Source organism: Apaloderma vittatum, unplaced genomic scaffold (assembly GCF_000703405.1).
Source record: "Apaloderma vittatum isolate BGI_N311 unplaced genomic scaffold, ASM70340v1 scaffold9107, whole genome shotgun sequence".
Classification (NCBI taxonomy): domain Eukaryota; kingdom Metazoa; phylum Chordata; class Aves; order Trogoniformes; family Trogonidae; genus Apaloderma; species Apaloderma vittatum.
Window position 1 is genome coordinate 104,193 of NW_009726667.1, and position 14,366 is coordinate 118,558.

General features: G+C 42.1%; 1 protein-coding gene across 1 annotated transcript; it reads right to left on the bottom strand.

Moving 5' to 3' along the window:
* Window positions 1-714: 714 nt before the first annotated feature.
* On the bottom strand, window positions 715-14,351 carry DRGX (dorsal root ganglia homeobox). Its single transcript, XM_009873369.1, has 4 exons — window positions 14,169-14,351; window positions 11,458-11,630; window positions 11,016-11,128; window positions 715-980 (listed from the first exon to the last, which is right to left on the bottom strand). The coding sequence occupies exons 1-4, from the start codon at window positions 14,349-14,351 to the stop codon at window positions 715-717; spliced, it is 735 nt and encodes a 244-aa protein (XP_009871671.1).
* Window positions 14,352-14,366: the final 15 nt, after the last annotated feature.

A 14,366-nucleotide genomic window follows, 5' to 3' on the forward strand; every position in this document is an offset into this window, starting at 1 on the left:
TGGAGTCAAGTGTCTTATGTCTAATCCAGGGAAGGGCAAGAGTAACAGACTAATGTTCATATAGCGACTAGTGCAAGGATTTTTTTCACAGGTAAACTGACCTCAGCATTTTCCCAGTAACCTACTCCATGGAAAGTTTCACTTTGGGGGGAAGAGAAGAGAGAAGGAAAAAAAATGGAGAAGAATTTCATTCAATTTTCTGCTTCTCTTACACCTGCCTTACCTGGGATAGATTTGGTTGAAGTCAAATGCCATCAGAAGACAGCAGGCCAAATTGGTATACGTCTGCTTATTCCTTCACCTCTGCTGTGTGCAGTGGGGTAAATGATGCATGAATGCCTCTCCTGTCCCAGATCTTGCATCTGGAAGTGCTGCCCTGCTGCCAGTCTTCCATCTCACGTGGGATGGGAAGCTGAGATGTGCGGGAGCAAGCCAGGATCCTGGGCATTTCGGTGTCCCTGGGATGTGGACGGGGGTGCTAAAAACAGTTTCACAAACGTTTCCAAACACAGATAGTGCTGATAAATCAGGGGGATGAATCTACATCGGTGCAAGAAAAGCAAGGGTGTGTGAAAGGTGGCCAGAGAGGACACTCAGATTTGCCAGTGGCCCCTTGATGTCCTGCTGGGGCATGGCCATGCTGCAGTTCACCCTGCGGCAGAGCCCTGGTGGCAAGTTCTTGCCCTGCACTGAGAAGTCAGAACTGGTCCGGTCTCATACGCTCTTCTCCCCTTCCATGTGCTCCTTGGTTGGAGAGAGCTGCTTATCCTGGCTGCCATCAGGGCCAGGTTTGGTAGGAGGAGTGGGGCTGCTACTGGTGGTGGGCAGGAGGTTGGCAGACTGGAGAACAGCCTCTGAGTGCTCCCTGGCCTTCATGCGCAGCGCGGCCACGCTGGCAGTGCGGTTGCTTTGGCAGCCGTAGGTGGGCAGGAAGGAGAGGCCCATGGGGTCTGGAACGCAGCACGAGCACAGTGGGCTCCCTGGGGAGAAAGGAGACAAGGCGCCATCACTGGTGAGGAAGGTCATGAGGACTGTCTGACTGTTCCCTCTGGAGAGGACAGAGATAGTGTTGGAGTCTTAAATAGCAACAACCCCCTCCTCTATTGGCCTCTACTGAGTACATAAATGTTCTGTGGATCAGGGCTGGAAAAGCCAGATCTTGTTCTGCTGAGGCCCACAGTGAAGGATCTCACACTGTGAGTCATCCAGGGTGACAAGAGTGTGTGAGGGCAGGCAGAGTCAGAAGCAAGCGGTCAAGTTCAGATCACACACGAGATCTGCCCTCTAGGGGAAGGGGAGCTCATCCCCTGCCCTCACACCAAGCTGCTGCTCTGTGGCTACCATCTGCCCCCTGCTGGAGGTGTCCTCCGCCCTCCAGCTGTGCAGTGAAGCCTGATCAGTTTGGGCAGCTGCATTTGGTGGGTGAGTGTGGAGGTCCCATCACTTATCTGCACCTGAAAGATTACTGCAGGAAGAAAGGTGGTTACTATGCGGGAACTAACCACTTTCTCTTATCTCACTGTAAGATGAGACAGACTTTTCCTTGGCCAGGCCCCTGCTAGCTACTGACATTATGTCTACCTGCAAGAGTCTGTTCCACCTTCACCCACCCAATGTCTGTGCTGCTTAAGGACACCTTGAAGAGAACAGCCTCCAAAAGTGAGGCAAAGCCACTTAAAGCCATGCCTGCTAATACAGTTTAAGTGTCCCATTAGGAGAGATGGGCCAGATCATCTCTACCTTGTCATCTGAGACACATGGGTCTTTCCAAACAGGCAATACAACACTGGAAAAGGTGGTGAAATAGATATTCCTCTCCCTTTAAGCCAAAGGCTCCTCTGCAAACCACTGATAGAGACAGTCCTCACTTTACCAGCTGCCTTCCTGAGCTGGACCACTGCAGGCTCTTCCTCTGGCCTATCTTTGATAATGCTGGGGCTTGGGCCAGTTCCCAAACAAGCACACCTGGAAGTGTAGGCTGGCAACCGGGCAGGACATGCAATTCATCCAGTCCATCCAAAAAGCCCCCCTGGTACCTAGATTAGATGCATCTATTGAATGAAGGGGAACGTGTCAGAGGAGTAGGGAAGGGAGGCAAGGTGGAATAGCTGAGCTACTCTCCGGTGAGAAATGTGGGGTGACAAAATTTTACAAGGCACCTCAGAGACCACAGGTGCTCGACATCCTCTCCTATACCCCTGGCAAATGCCTTTGCTAACTCCCAGCAAGAAACAACCCGGCCGCGCACATCCTAACACAATGCAATGTCTTCCTCTGATCTTTCCAAGCCAAGGACTTCCATTAATTTCTGCAGTTAATATTTGAGTTAAATGGCTCATGACTAAGTGATGGAACTAATAACCTGCGGGGAGCAAGTAGTCTTTCCTTTACACTTTTACTCTTGCTGGCAACGGGTCAGCACACATCTGCTAGGGATGAAGGCAGACAGTTGTTTTGATTTTAGGATGTTGGCAAGAGTTCTCCACAGCAATTGTCAGAGATTATAATCTTGCAGGTAACATTCAGGAAAAAGTACTCTTTGAGTTTAAAAAAAAACCAACAAACAAGTTACTAATGTAAGTGGAATGTCTTCTTTCTTCTTGCAGTACTCCTCTGATAGAGCATATGATCAGCAGACCAATATTTCCATGAGTTCAGGCTTTCAAATGAGTTGCACAAGCGAGTTTCAGCACTTGACTAAAATTCTCCATTTTTTTTCTCTTAGCACTAGAACTCTCTATTTTGAATTTTGTGGCTCCTTTAAGCAGGCCAGAAGAGCGTTTATAAAAAAAACACTCAGTGACACAGTTTACAGTTTTCGTCACCACAAACAAAGCTCGTGAAGTCATTTTTTGCTCTGTTAAATTGTGGCCACTTCAGGGATGCTAGACAGCCACTAACAAGAAGGAGGAGAGGAATTTTGGCACTTCAGAATCCCTACAGTTTGCAGCAAGTCCTAAGCTGCAGAAGCAGAGAACCCTGTTTTTTCACTACTGTTAAGCCTCAGTATCTTAGGGTTCAGCTCCAAAATGGGGGAGCATGGAGGCCTGCCTATGCATCAGCTGTCTTTGCTCTGCTGCTTTCTAACACAAACTGAACGAGGCTTTTGAACACAGTTGTGCAGCTCCCTGGCTGAGGGCAGGGCTGGCCCGACAGCAGTACCGAACCCAGGACTGAGCACAGGACCAAACCCAGGACTGAGCACAGGCATCATTTGCTCAGTGGGAGGTGGGGAGAAGTGGAAGAGAGTCTTCCCCTTTTCAAAAGAGCAGGAATCACCTTCATCCCCTATGAATAATTTCATTCCTTTGTTAGAGAGGGATAAAATATTTATCAGTCTTCAGTACTGATCTAAACTCTTTGCTTAATAATTAGACCTGATATTACCCAGTGGCTCTGCAACCGGAGGGTGCAGTTACCTGTGGTGGGAACTAGGATATCTCTAGCAGCAATTCACCCATAAACTACTCCTTCATCTTCGCTGAGGTTAAAACACTTGCAAACAACGACTCACACTCAAATAAATATAGAGTAATACATGTAATTTGCTCCAGGCTCCAGCTAAAATACAGGAGAGTAGGATTTAGCTCTTTCCTTTTTTATATATGTTGAAAGGAAGGTTGGATCTACCTTACAATTACTTGTGTTTGTGGGCAGTAAGTCCAGTGAAATTTGTCAGACCTTGCTGGCACAAAAGCCAAGACAAATGATGGGAGACTCAGGAGCCTGATGTCTCCACCTGCCCATCAGTCAGCCCAGGATGGACGGGGATGTGACTTTCACTAAGAAAGAGGCATCCACATATAGCAGACATCAACCTTTTTTTTTTTTTTACATCTTATTGCAGTGGGAAAGGAAGGAATTGTTTCTACTTATTTTTGATTCTCAGAGATGTTTAGGCACTGAGCTCCCATCAAAAGCAATGAGGGTTAAGCAGTTAGTCCCAGATCTTGATCCAGCTTCTACGAACATCTATGACAGTCTGATAATACTTTAATGGGATTTGGATAAGTTGCTACAATACAGACAGAGTATCTTTTTCTTTCCTTCAGGAACTTACTGCCTCCTGTACACAAAATTAAAATACACAATTAGATTTCCATTAACTTACAGCAAATTCTGCTGAATTGATCTGAACCTCCTTGTATTCCTATATGAGATCATACTGTAAATGCTCAGCCCGAACATAAATACTTAATGTAATAAATACAGTCTGAAATATTTGATCCACTTTGCAGTTTAATTGATCTACTACAGAGACTGACAAGAAAAATTAAATTAGTTCTGTCTTGTCTCTGCCAATGCCACAATTCAATTGTAACGATATTTGATCTACAATTTTGGTTGCAGATCCTTTTTTGCTCAGTTCCAAGGTTCAGTTTCAGCAGGGAAAAGTGTGGTAGGAGTGGGACCCGTATTGATACACAAGTGTTTAAAATACATATTTTGTATTTCAACTCAACAGTTTAAAGAATTTTATAGATAGCCTTTCCAAAAGGCAAAACCCCAGTTTCTTTCATCTTTCAATGTTTGTGCATATCAACATTTAATGTGGACAGCTGAAGAGCAATCTGATATAGAGGAAAGCAAGGAAAGATTCCTATTTAAGTTGTCACCTGTCAATGTATGCTGTTCAGTTTTTAGAGAAAATATTTGGCTTGATTTAAGCATTGTTTTCTTCTGATAGTTGCTTGAACTCTAAATCCTCATAAAGTCTGAAATCACTTTTGCAAGGGCTGGAAGATCAGCAACAACCTCAAGTTCATGATGTTGTTTACCAGTGAGAGATAATTCAAAGGGAGCTCCCTCTTACTCTCCATACATGACACTCACACTCTATTAAAGGCTGAGGCATAAGCCAGAAAAACAAAAGTAATTTCTTGAGTTCTGAATCAGGAGGTTCAGAAGAACAGAAAAAAGTCATGAACTTAAAGAACTTGAAACAGAGAGACACCAGATGCTCCCAGTATAATTTATGGTTGCCTCAAGGCTGCTAAAGTTGTGCTAGATGGCTCCTCCTTCTAGTGTCTTAGCTGGTTAAGTGTGGAAGACCCTGTGCTTCCCAGAGGCTGCAAAACCACTTCAGAGCTGACAGAAGAGTCCGAATATTATAATTGCACATCTTCTTGGCTTGTGAACCCTATATGACCAAAGCAAACACCAAAGAGCTGATGACCTGGTTCATTTTCTCTAACAAGAGACACTGGAACTAGAGGATTTCATTCTTCTTTATTTATACCATTAGTACTGTTCAAAAAAAAAAAAATTAGAAACCTGCCTGTTTGGACAAAAAGCTGGCAGTGTGACCCACAAGAGCTGGGAGAACAGAACCAGTCCTTTGAATACTATCAGCTCAGCCATCATTTACAACTCTTCCCTTCCACAATAAAAACATGATTTGACCCTAAATCCTGCTGACGCTCCAAGAGGGGTCAACAGGAACCCCTGCCCAGCTAAGGTCCACTAACATAATCAAGATTTGTCCTGGAGGAGCAAACCAGCAGCCATGTCCTTTCCATGGCTCTTAGGGCTCCTAGTATCTGCATACTCCTTAGTATTTGTGATAAAGATGAAAAAACACTACCTGCAAGATAGGGGACCTGCTAAAGACAGGGACCTGTGATACAGGAATCAAAGTAATTCACTCAAGGTCTGTGCATCTGCAGTAAACTAAAGAATTTTTTTTAATTCTCTAAAGTCACAGTGGCAGCTAAAGTAGGGAAAATGCCAAACAGAGTCTGCTTGACAGATTTACTATATTACATAGAAAAAGAAAATCGATAATCGAGAATGACAGAGAAAATAAAGGACCCAAGAGATTTGATTCCCATTAGCCAGTCTTTTGGTGAGGAGTGGTGCTTCAGTTCCATAAACACCAGTTCAAGGGTAAGTTAGGTCCTTGAACGCTTCTCTCTCAGCCTTGGCAGTGGGAATTGCCCAATAGAATTGGGCAAATTCTCTTCATCTTTCACTAATAGAAATTGAAACGTAATGGATGGGCAGTTCTAGTTGCTGTGGGTTTTTTCCTGGGTACTGCAATTAAGCCTCCCTAATATGAACAACAGCAACCACAGCAGCAACAAACCATAAAAGACACTAATCAATGGTGCCCTGGAATACCCACTTTGATGTGCATAATGCAATCCTGCTTCTCTGTCAGTGGTGTGGAGGTGCCGTGACAACCAACTGAGCTATAACTTGTGCAGAGCAGAGCTCTGGGTGAATTATGAAAGTAATTCCCTGGCAAGTGTAATTATTTCTCTCCTCATACTCTGCACTCATCATGGGGTCTGGGGAAATTTCAGTGGAATGTAACAGACACACTCTTGGCCTCAGCCACCAGAATGGTGGAACACTTCCGCTAAAAAATTGAGATTTTTGTTTATACCCATTAATAACATATTCTACATTAATGAATTGCACTCATGCTGTTATCCATTAGGAAGGTACTTTGAGGTCTCTCTCTGCACAGAACACTAGCTTCTGCTGATGACTCTATTGTTATACAGCCCATAAATAAAACAAGTATTTTCCCTTCATATGTGAGGTCTGCAATTAAATCTACTAAATGGACTGCAGATGCATGGTTTACAGTAAGTGATTCATCTTGGAATATGATGGAAATGTCGAAGTCACCACAATGAAGTAGCATAGTTGTCAAATTAGGACAATTTCAGAGAGCGATAAACACCAGAGATTTCATCTATACAAGACAACCTTCTTCCTGACTATGACCTATTCCCTGAAGTAGGAAACCCTGTATACGACAGAAATGGTGATGTTATCCTAATTTTTCAAATGAGAAATTGTATTTCCTGAAAGAATAGTGAGGTGATACGGTAGTTAAAAGATGTTTGCTACTAAATACAGCCTCCAATATGCTGAACTTCAGAGAAGCAGAGGACTCATGTGTGGAAAGGAAAAGGTCTATTGTATTATTGAATAATGAATATTTGATAGAAACAGAGAAAAACTGTCCAGTGGCAATATACTCCTCTCTGGAACAGTCTATGCTCTGATTGCTATTGTATAGCCAGTCTGTTTTCTTCACAGAACATCCTGCCACGGTAATACCATTTGAGGAAAACGTAATCTCAGTTTCAGAAACAAAAGGATTCATGGAGAATTCACGCTTTGGGAGAATATCTTGCCTCTGCTCATCAGAGCAGACCTAGACTCATGGTCCAACAATATCCACCATCTATCCAGAAGTGGCCCATGCGGAGTTCAGTTGAGTGCTGCCTGTTGAAGAGTTGCAGAGCCACACGAAGCATGAGACAAGCCTACAGTGCACTGCACGGGCTTTCCAAAAGCAAAGTTGCAGACTCAGTCCCTGCTCCATGCTAGGCTGTTCTAAGATTTCTTGTCTCTGCTAGCCCAACTTCATCATCAATTATTATACCCTTGTACTACAAACTAGATCCAGGAACCATGTGCCCTAAGACACTTTTTGCAGCCTTGGAAATCTGAGTCTGGAGCCAAGCAATGAAAGTCAGAGCAGGAGAGAGAGAGGTATTAGTTTCTTCACAGAAGACAGAGAACTCTCAGGTGGAAGAATGAAAATGGTCCCTGAGAGCATAAAATAATTATTAATTAGTTTCATCACCATCATCACTTATTATTCACTGTATTGATTTTAATTGTCTCCTTCTAAAGCATCAGTCAAAGATTACTCACTGACACCAACTAAGTGTTGGCTCACAAGCCCAGCAAAGTATGTCTTGTCTCCTCAAACAAGTAAGAAATCAACCCAGACTTCCCAGTAGTATCTGATGTGCTGAGAGTGCTCCTTTGTCTGCAGGCAGCTTTTACAGCCTTACTGAAGAGTATGATTCAATGGTGGGAATACATATCTATTTATGGGATCTGCATAGAGGGACTGCATTTAATCTGGCATTCGCATAGAAGAAAGAGGGGTCATGCACCCATCGGTAGTGAAATGGTGCTTTGATTCTGAAGCAACTATTTCGCTTTCAAAAGCACAACAAATTTCTAGTTGTTTCAGAGCATGGATGGCAGAAGAGAGATACCAGGAAGAACTCTCGATCATTTCACTTTTCAAAAAAAAAAGAAAAAATTTTGGAAAACCTCCCTACTTCCTGATTGTTTCTTTATCCAAGCCATCCAAAAAACAAACAGCTTGGAATTTTATGCTCTGTGCTGAAGTTGACAGGATATCATGTGGCATAAAGTCCTATGCCCTTAGAATCACTGTGGCAGAGTCTCTTTAGCATTTCTGCTGCAAAATGCAACTGGATTCTCAAGGGAAAGGCTTAGGTCACTTCATTAAGACACATAGGGACACAGACTAATGTCCACCTAAATGTAGGGTTAGTTCACCTTAGACAGGACTGAAGTGTATAAATCAGCTCCTGGCTCAAAGTGAGAAATGAGAAGGGAGAGACAAACAAACTGAACTGAGCAAGACAAAGGTCACATGAAGGTTTTGTGAACACTGTGTCTCTCCCTGTCCTTTCCCTCCTTCCTACAACCATGATCTCTGCCTCTAGACTGACAGGTGAGCTTGGTTGTGCTCTCAGATACATTGGTTTAGATGAACTGTCATTCATCTGGTGTTTCTACAACAAAGAAAATCAAAGTGCTTATCAAACCTGTGATACTTCTGGTCCACTCAGAACCTCTCGAGATTGTTCTGTTCACCATTGCCAATTAATGAGACTGAAGATCAAGATCTGCTGTGCACGGTCCCTACCTCAGCCCAAGTGAATTGCTCTCAGAGAAACAGGGAAAGAGGAATGTGTGGAGATGAGCCAAGGAAAGAAGACATGATACTCCATACATAAATACCACAAGAAGGATGTTACAGTTATTCTCTGCTTGTATAAATCAAATTTGCCACCTTACAGAACAACAAATTTTTCTCCCTTAAGCTTAAAGCCGAAATTTGACATTACTGGGACCCACCTACAGAAGAAAAGTACTTCCCCTCAGAGCAGCAGCTCAGTCTACCAGTTCCTTGCAAGTATAACAACATGCTTACAGGCATAGGCACCTCCACAAAGCACCTGGTAGGTGGCTATGCAGATATGTAAATCCGTAACTGGATTTCTTAAAATCAAAATACGCTGTCCAAGTTCTCTCGCATGTATCTGGAGATCTCTAGTGTCAGGCAGGAAACACAAACTGGGAATCCCAGCAACGAACTACACGTGTAGCTGACAACATCCATCAAGAGAATATGCATGCATCTGATAACTGGCCATCCCTATACAAATTATAAATAATTTGTGTTTACATTTGGGAACAATTTTTCAGGGACACTGCCTCTTAGCCTGGGCAACTGACTATCTAATATAAGTATCTCTATAAGAGTTTCAGGAATACTATGCCCCTAGGTTGCAAAAATGCTATCAAGCAAAAAGGAGCAAATTATTAACTTACTGGTGGAGATATAAAATCATAGAAAAGAATATCTAGAAGTCTTCCAAACAAATAGAACTAAAAAAAAAAAGTCATAGCAATTATTTTAAAATAATTTTATTTTATTTTGCTTGGCTTTTGTTTATTTGGGTTATTTTTCTTAAAATTTAGCTACAGTTAAACATGAAATAAGTGATAACAACATACTGATGCATTTAATTTCGAAAATGCTAAATGTAAATTTTAAGAAAAAATACACCTTCCATCCAAAGTTCTTCACTGAACACAACCCCATTTCCACACCTTTCAGCCCACCCAGGCTTACATTTATCAATGGAAAATATTTTTGCCTGAAGGTTTTCCCCTGGTTCTTACTCCAGAGAGGCTGTTCCTGCCCAGCAGAAGATGCTAAAAGTCTCTGCCCCAAGACTTCGCAGTCACAGGGCAGGGATCAAGAAGACTCTCCCAGTCCAACACCTGCTGCACTTTTACAGTGTTTAGGTTGACAGTTATCCTTGAAGTTTTAGGGTTCAGGTCACACCTGCGTGTGTTTTCTCAATTCAAAATCACAGTTCCCACACCTATCAAAATAGCAGTAGCTGTGTGGTGTGTCTGGCTTCAGGTTTTTTTGAAAGACAGAGGAAAAGGGGAGGAGGGGCTAGGACACTGGACTTACTGCAAAACTCAGTGATTCCAGGGTTTTCCTTCAGGAATATGCCTTAAAAATGCTGATTTTTTACTGGAAAGACTCACGAGGAGCATGAGGTCTGTCAGAGAACACAGTAGGGAGGTAATAGAGGACATTTGTGTTTCTAGTGGAGGGTCTTAAACTGGGAAAGTTTCCTCACAAATTATTGCACCACATCAGGGCATAGACTAAATGTATGTGCCACTTTGTGCTTGGCAGTGCTATGAGGCTTTACATCCTATAAATCTATAAATTGAATTCATCCTGCTTACACCCTTAGTCTTATAAATTGTTTGACTAGGAACAGCTAATGGATCAGCTGGTGTTTTATTTTTAAAAGATGCATACAATGCTGCTTTTTGGGCACTGGAAAGGATACGGACACTGGATGTACCCTTCCCGAAGCCTGCATCCCAGGTAATGAGGAATTACTTTGTATCCTCCCCTGTCCCCACATGCACACGCTTAATTCAAGTTCTCAAAGGGAACCTCCTGTTCAAAAAGAGAAAGGTCTGGCATTATGCAGAGATGTACTGCAAAGGAAACCGCATGCAAAGAGCGGATGAGGCATCAGCAACAGTGCCAGGTAATGTATAATGCAAAAGGATGTGTATAACTAATTTATTAGTATAAATATGACTCTTAAAAAAAAAAATATGCAAAGAAAACTCTGAAGGAGAAAACCCTCCCTTCCTCGTCCCTTGAGACAAACATTGCCCTCACTAAAACTGAGTGAAATGAAGGAACTTTGCCACAAATGATGCTACAAGTTACTACAGGACACTCACTCCTGTACCTGCAGCATCCGTCAGTGCAGTTACTGCTGGTCATAACTGAAAGAGGGATCTGACATCTCCCAAAGGCTTCCCCACTGCCTCAGGCGGGACCATACCTTTTGTCTTGAAAGAATCACTCTTTGAGCTTACCCCTGAATTTAGTCACTTACCTTTTAGAGAGGCGACATGGGATAAAGCTTGTGCGTAAGTGGCTGTGTTGAGAAGAGTCCCCGGCAGGCAGGAAGGAAAAAAAGGTCCTGTAGGACCCACTGCTCGACTCAGGCTGGTGGAGAAGAGAAAACAACTTGCTCACAAAGCCAGGACTAGCTGGTTCTAAAGACAGCATTTGTGCATGCACACAAGCACGTTAGCATCTCAGCATCCAACTAGATGAGACTGAGCCTGGATAACATTAACCTCCCACAGCTGCCAGATTCTCAGCATCTCCACATGTGCATGAGACACAGTAACATTTTCTAATGATTTGGGCTGTGCATGGAGATGATACTGTGTAGGTCAAGGCTTGGCAGCAGGCAACTCTGCATGTATGTACATGCGTCTGATGCATGCTTGCCACAAAGAGACACAGTTGATAACATGTATTTCTCTTACCTCTGCTGGATCTCCAGACCCTCTTTTTTGTTTCTGGTCTGATCTGCTGGAGAAGGGGAATTTAAATTCCTTGCAGGAGGAGCCACTTCAGCCATTGTTTCCTTAGAGCCCTCTTGGTCAGAAGCACCCCTCTCTGTTTTCCTCCATTTAGCTCTTCGATTTTGGAACCACACCTGGAGCAGGAGAATAATCCAGGCTGAATACTGAGTTTAGACACATGTGAAGCAAGGAAATTGTAAATTGTTACTCTAGTGAATTCAATCTTTTAGAAGCTTGGCTAAAATTTCCTCTTATTTTGTGCCCCCATTGTTATTCTAATTGAGCCTTAGGATTATATTTGCATCTGGAATATTTGTGTCAAGAAAACAAGCCAAAAATTTCTAAAGACATTCAGAATGCATGTTAAAAATAAAATAAAGCAGTTAGCAAAACAATTAAACATATGCTTGCTTTTAATTCTCACTGATTTTTATGTTTTAACATGTCTAAAAGACTGTTGTATAGAATTAACTTAAATATGTATCTAAGCTCTCTGAGGGAACTGTATATAAGTCTTTAAATAAGCTGATGCTAGAGTCAGAGAGGTCAGAAATTAGAAGTTATATATTAGACCATCTTATCCAGTCCTTTTCCAGGAGAGGAATGATACTTGCTGATATTCCTCTTGTCCAGTCTGCATTTAAAGGCCTCAAAAGGTAGTAGATACTAATTTTGGAACGTCATTCTGCAGTTTAATACATGCTAGTTTCCAAAACTCATTTCTCCCTGTAATGCAATACACGTAATTCATGTTCTTTTTATCCCCTGACTTTTTAGTCCAAACATTTTTTTCTTTTTTCCATTTACCTTGGAGCTGATGTTCTGAAAGCTCCTTAGTTAAGGTGGAAAGTGTTGAGTCTCTCTTGCGGTCAGGAAATCCACATTTTAATACATGACTTCAAGTATAAGTGAGATTGTTATTGTTATTATTCTCCTTCTACAACTCCATTTTAGTTATCTGCCTTTTAATTGCATGTATCAGCAAACGTTGAATAATGATTTTATCTATATTCTAAATTTAGAGCAGTTAAATGCAAAGCAAAATGCAGACACTTTCTTGTGTCTTAATTGAATGAAGGTCACAGCTATAACAACATTTAATTGAGCTATTTTTCATTATCATATTTTAATGACTTTGCACTGACAGTTCGCCTGCTTCTGAGGAAAGAGCATGATGAAGTCGTTTATTTCCCTATTTAGTTATTGTTTGACAACATCATCTTCGATTAAGACTCTGCTTTATAGCACATTAATCATATTTGAATGAGCAAGGGGTATAAATGTAAACATATCTCCCCATCCTCTGTTTCCTCATGTCCCTGCATGAAAGCAGGCTAAACAAATGCTTGCATCTATTGTCTGTTTGCATAATAGCCAACAACAAGGCTAAACACCAGCCCTCAGCAATCTCATTGTCACCACCCCTATCTCACCCTTGCACCTTTCAGGAAGAAGTTATGATCTTCCACTTCTGAATGCTCAATAATTGTCCCATTTATCTCAATTTGCAGTTCAGTCTTTAGGCACCAATAGCCAAAATGGCATTTTTTATTATATTTTTTTTAAGCCAGTACCTACAATGCAGTGGCAAAAGGAGATTTTCATTTCCAAATAATAATCAGTTTAATTTGCCCGCATATGACCAATGATTCATGTTCAGATTTAATAATCAGGATCGCATAATCTGATTATAGGAGAAATAATTTGTTTACAATCCCCAATTTACTGTGGTGAATTCCATTATCTCTCCTCAGCCATTGGGTTTTAAGAGATACTAACATGACCCTAGGGAACAAAAGGCAAGCTATTATATTTCCTACAATTAGATCTTTGCATAGTCTTAACCCCGAGCACCCAAATAAAAAAAAAATACAAAAACAGCCTGTAGAAAAGCCCCATAAATAAAATGAATACATAATCGTGTTCAAAATACGGTTTGCAACTCTGTGGTGGATGCCTGCAGTTATAGGGATCCATCTCTGACAACTGCAGGACAATTGTTCTTAGCAGAGCTGCGAGACACAGAGAAGTTAATCTCTGGATATGGAAAAACAAACTCCTGGATTTCTTTTTTAAAAAAAAAAAAAGTAAAAACTGTGGGAAGAGGAAAAGGGCGGAAAAGAGTGGTAGTAGAAAGAGAGTAATCACAGCCAATGGTGTTTATTGGATGATATTAAAGGCGTGGGAATCGCTCTGCAGGCTCTTTAGCTGTCTAAATTTAGAAAGAAGGCGAAAGGGAGAAAAGTTGAAGAGGTGCAGAAGATTTCTTCCTGGCAGCTGGGCTCCCTGAGTTGACTAACCCCACTGCTCAACATTGGTCATAGCTGCTTTGGAGAATCACGTCTCAGCTCTTTTCTCCACACACCCCCCCTCCAAAAGCAAGGAAATGGATGTGCATTGATGTAATTTAGTACCTTGGAGACGCGGACAAATTAGTGTAGAACATTATCACTAGTTAATTATGAATGACCGATTAATCAACCTAATCTAATATTCCACATTATGTTGATGTTATTAAAGTGCATCATGAAAATGACAGATCGTCTTCATTTGCGTTCTTTGGCCAAATGTGCACTCTACAGTCATGATGTCAAAAAAAAAAAAAAAAAGAAAAAGAAGAAACTTTGCCAGTTTGAATACCCGAGAGTTAAAAAATTCCCCAGAATGTTTACCTGCACCCTGGCTTCCGTGAGGTTGATTTTCATCGCCAGCTCTTCCCTAGTGAACACATCGGGGTAGTGGGTTTGAGCAAAAACGGCTTCCAGCGCTTCGAGCTGGTGGAGGGGAGGAAAGCAAATATCCGTCAGAGGTTTAGGGCTCGGTGGGGGTCTCTGCCTCCGCCCGTTACCGGTCATAAGCGGGCCAGGGGT

What these genes read in the sequence shown, in the direction of transcription:
- DRGX (XM_009873369.1), bottom strand. Translation starts at nt 14,351, where the DNA reads ATGACCGGTAACGGGCGGAGGCAGAGACCCCCACCGAGCCCTAAACCT. An exon ending in GGTCTGGAGATCCAGCAGAG is followed by an intron (nt 11,129 to 11,457) that starts GTAAGAGAAATA and finishes CTTCTCCACCAG; the next exon opens with CCTGAGTCGAGCAGTGGGTC. An exon ending in CCATGTCGCCTCTCTAAAAG is followed by an intron (nt 981 to 11,015) that starts GTAAGTGACTAA and finishes CTTTCTCCCCAG; the next exon opens with GGAGCCCACTGTGCTCGTGC.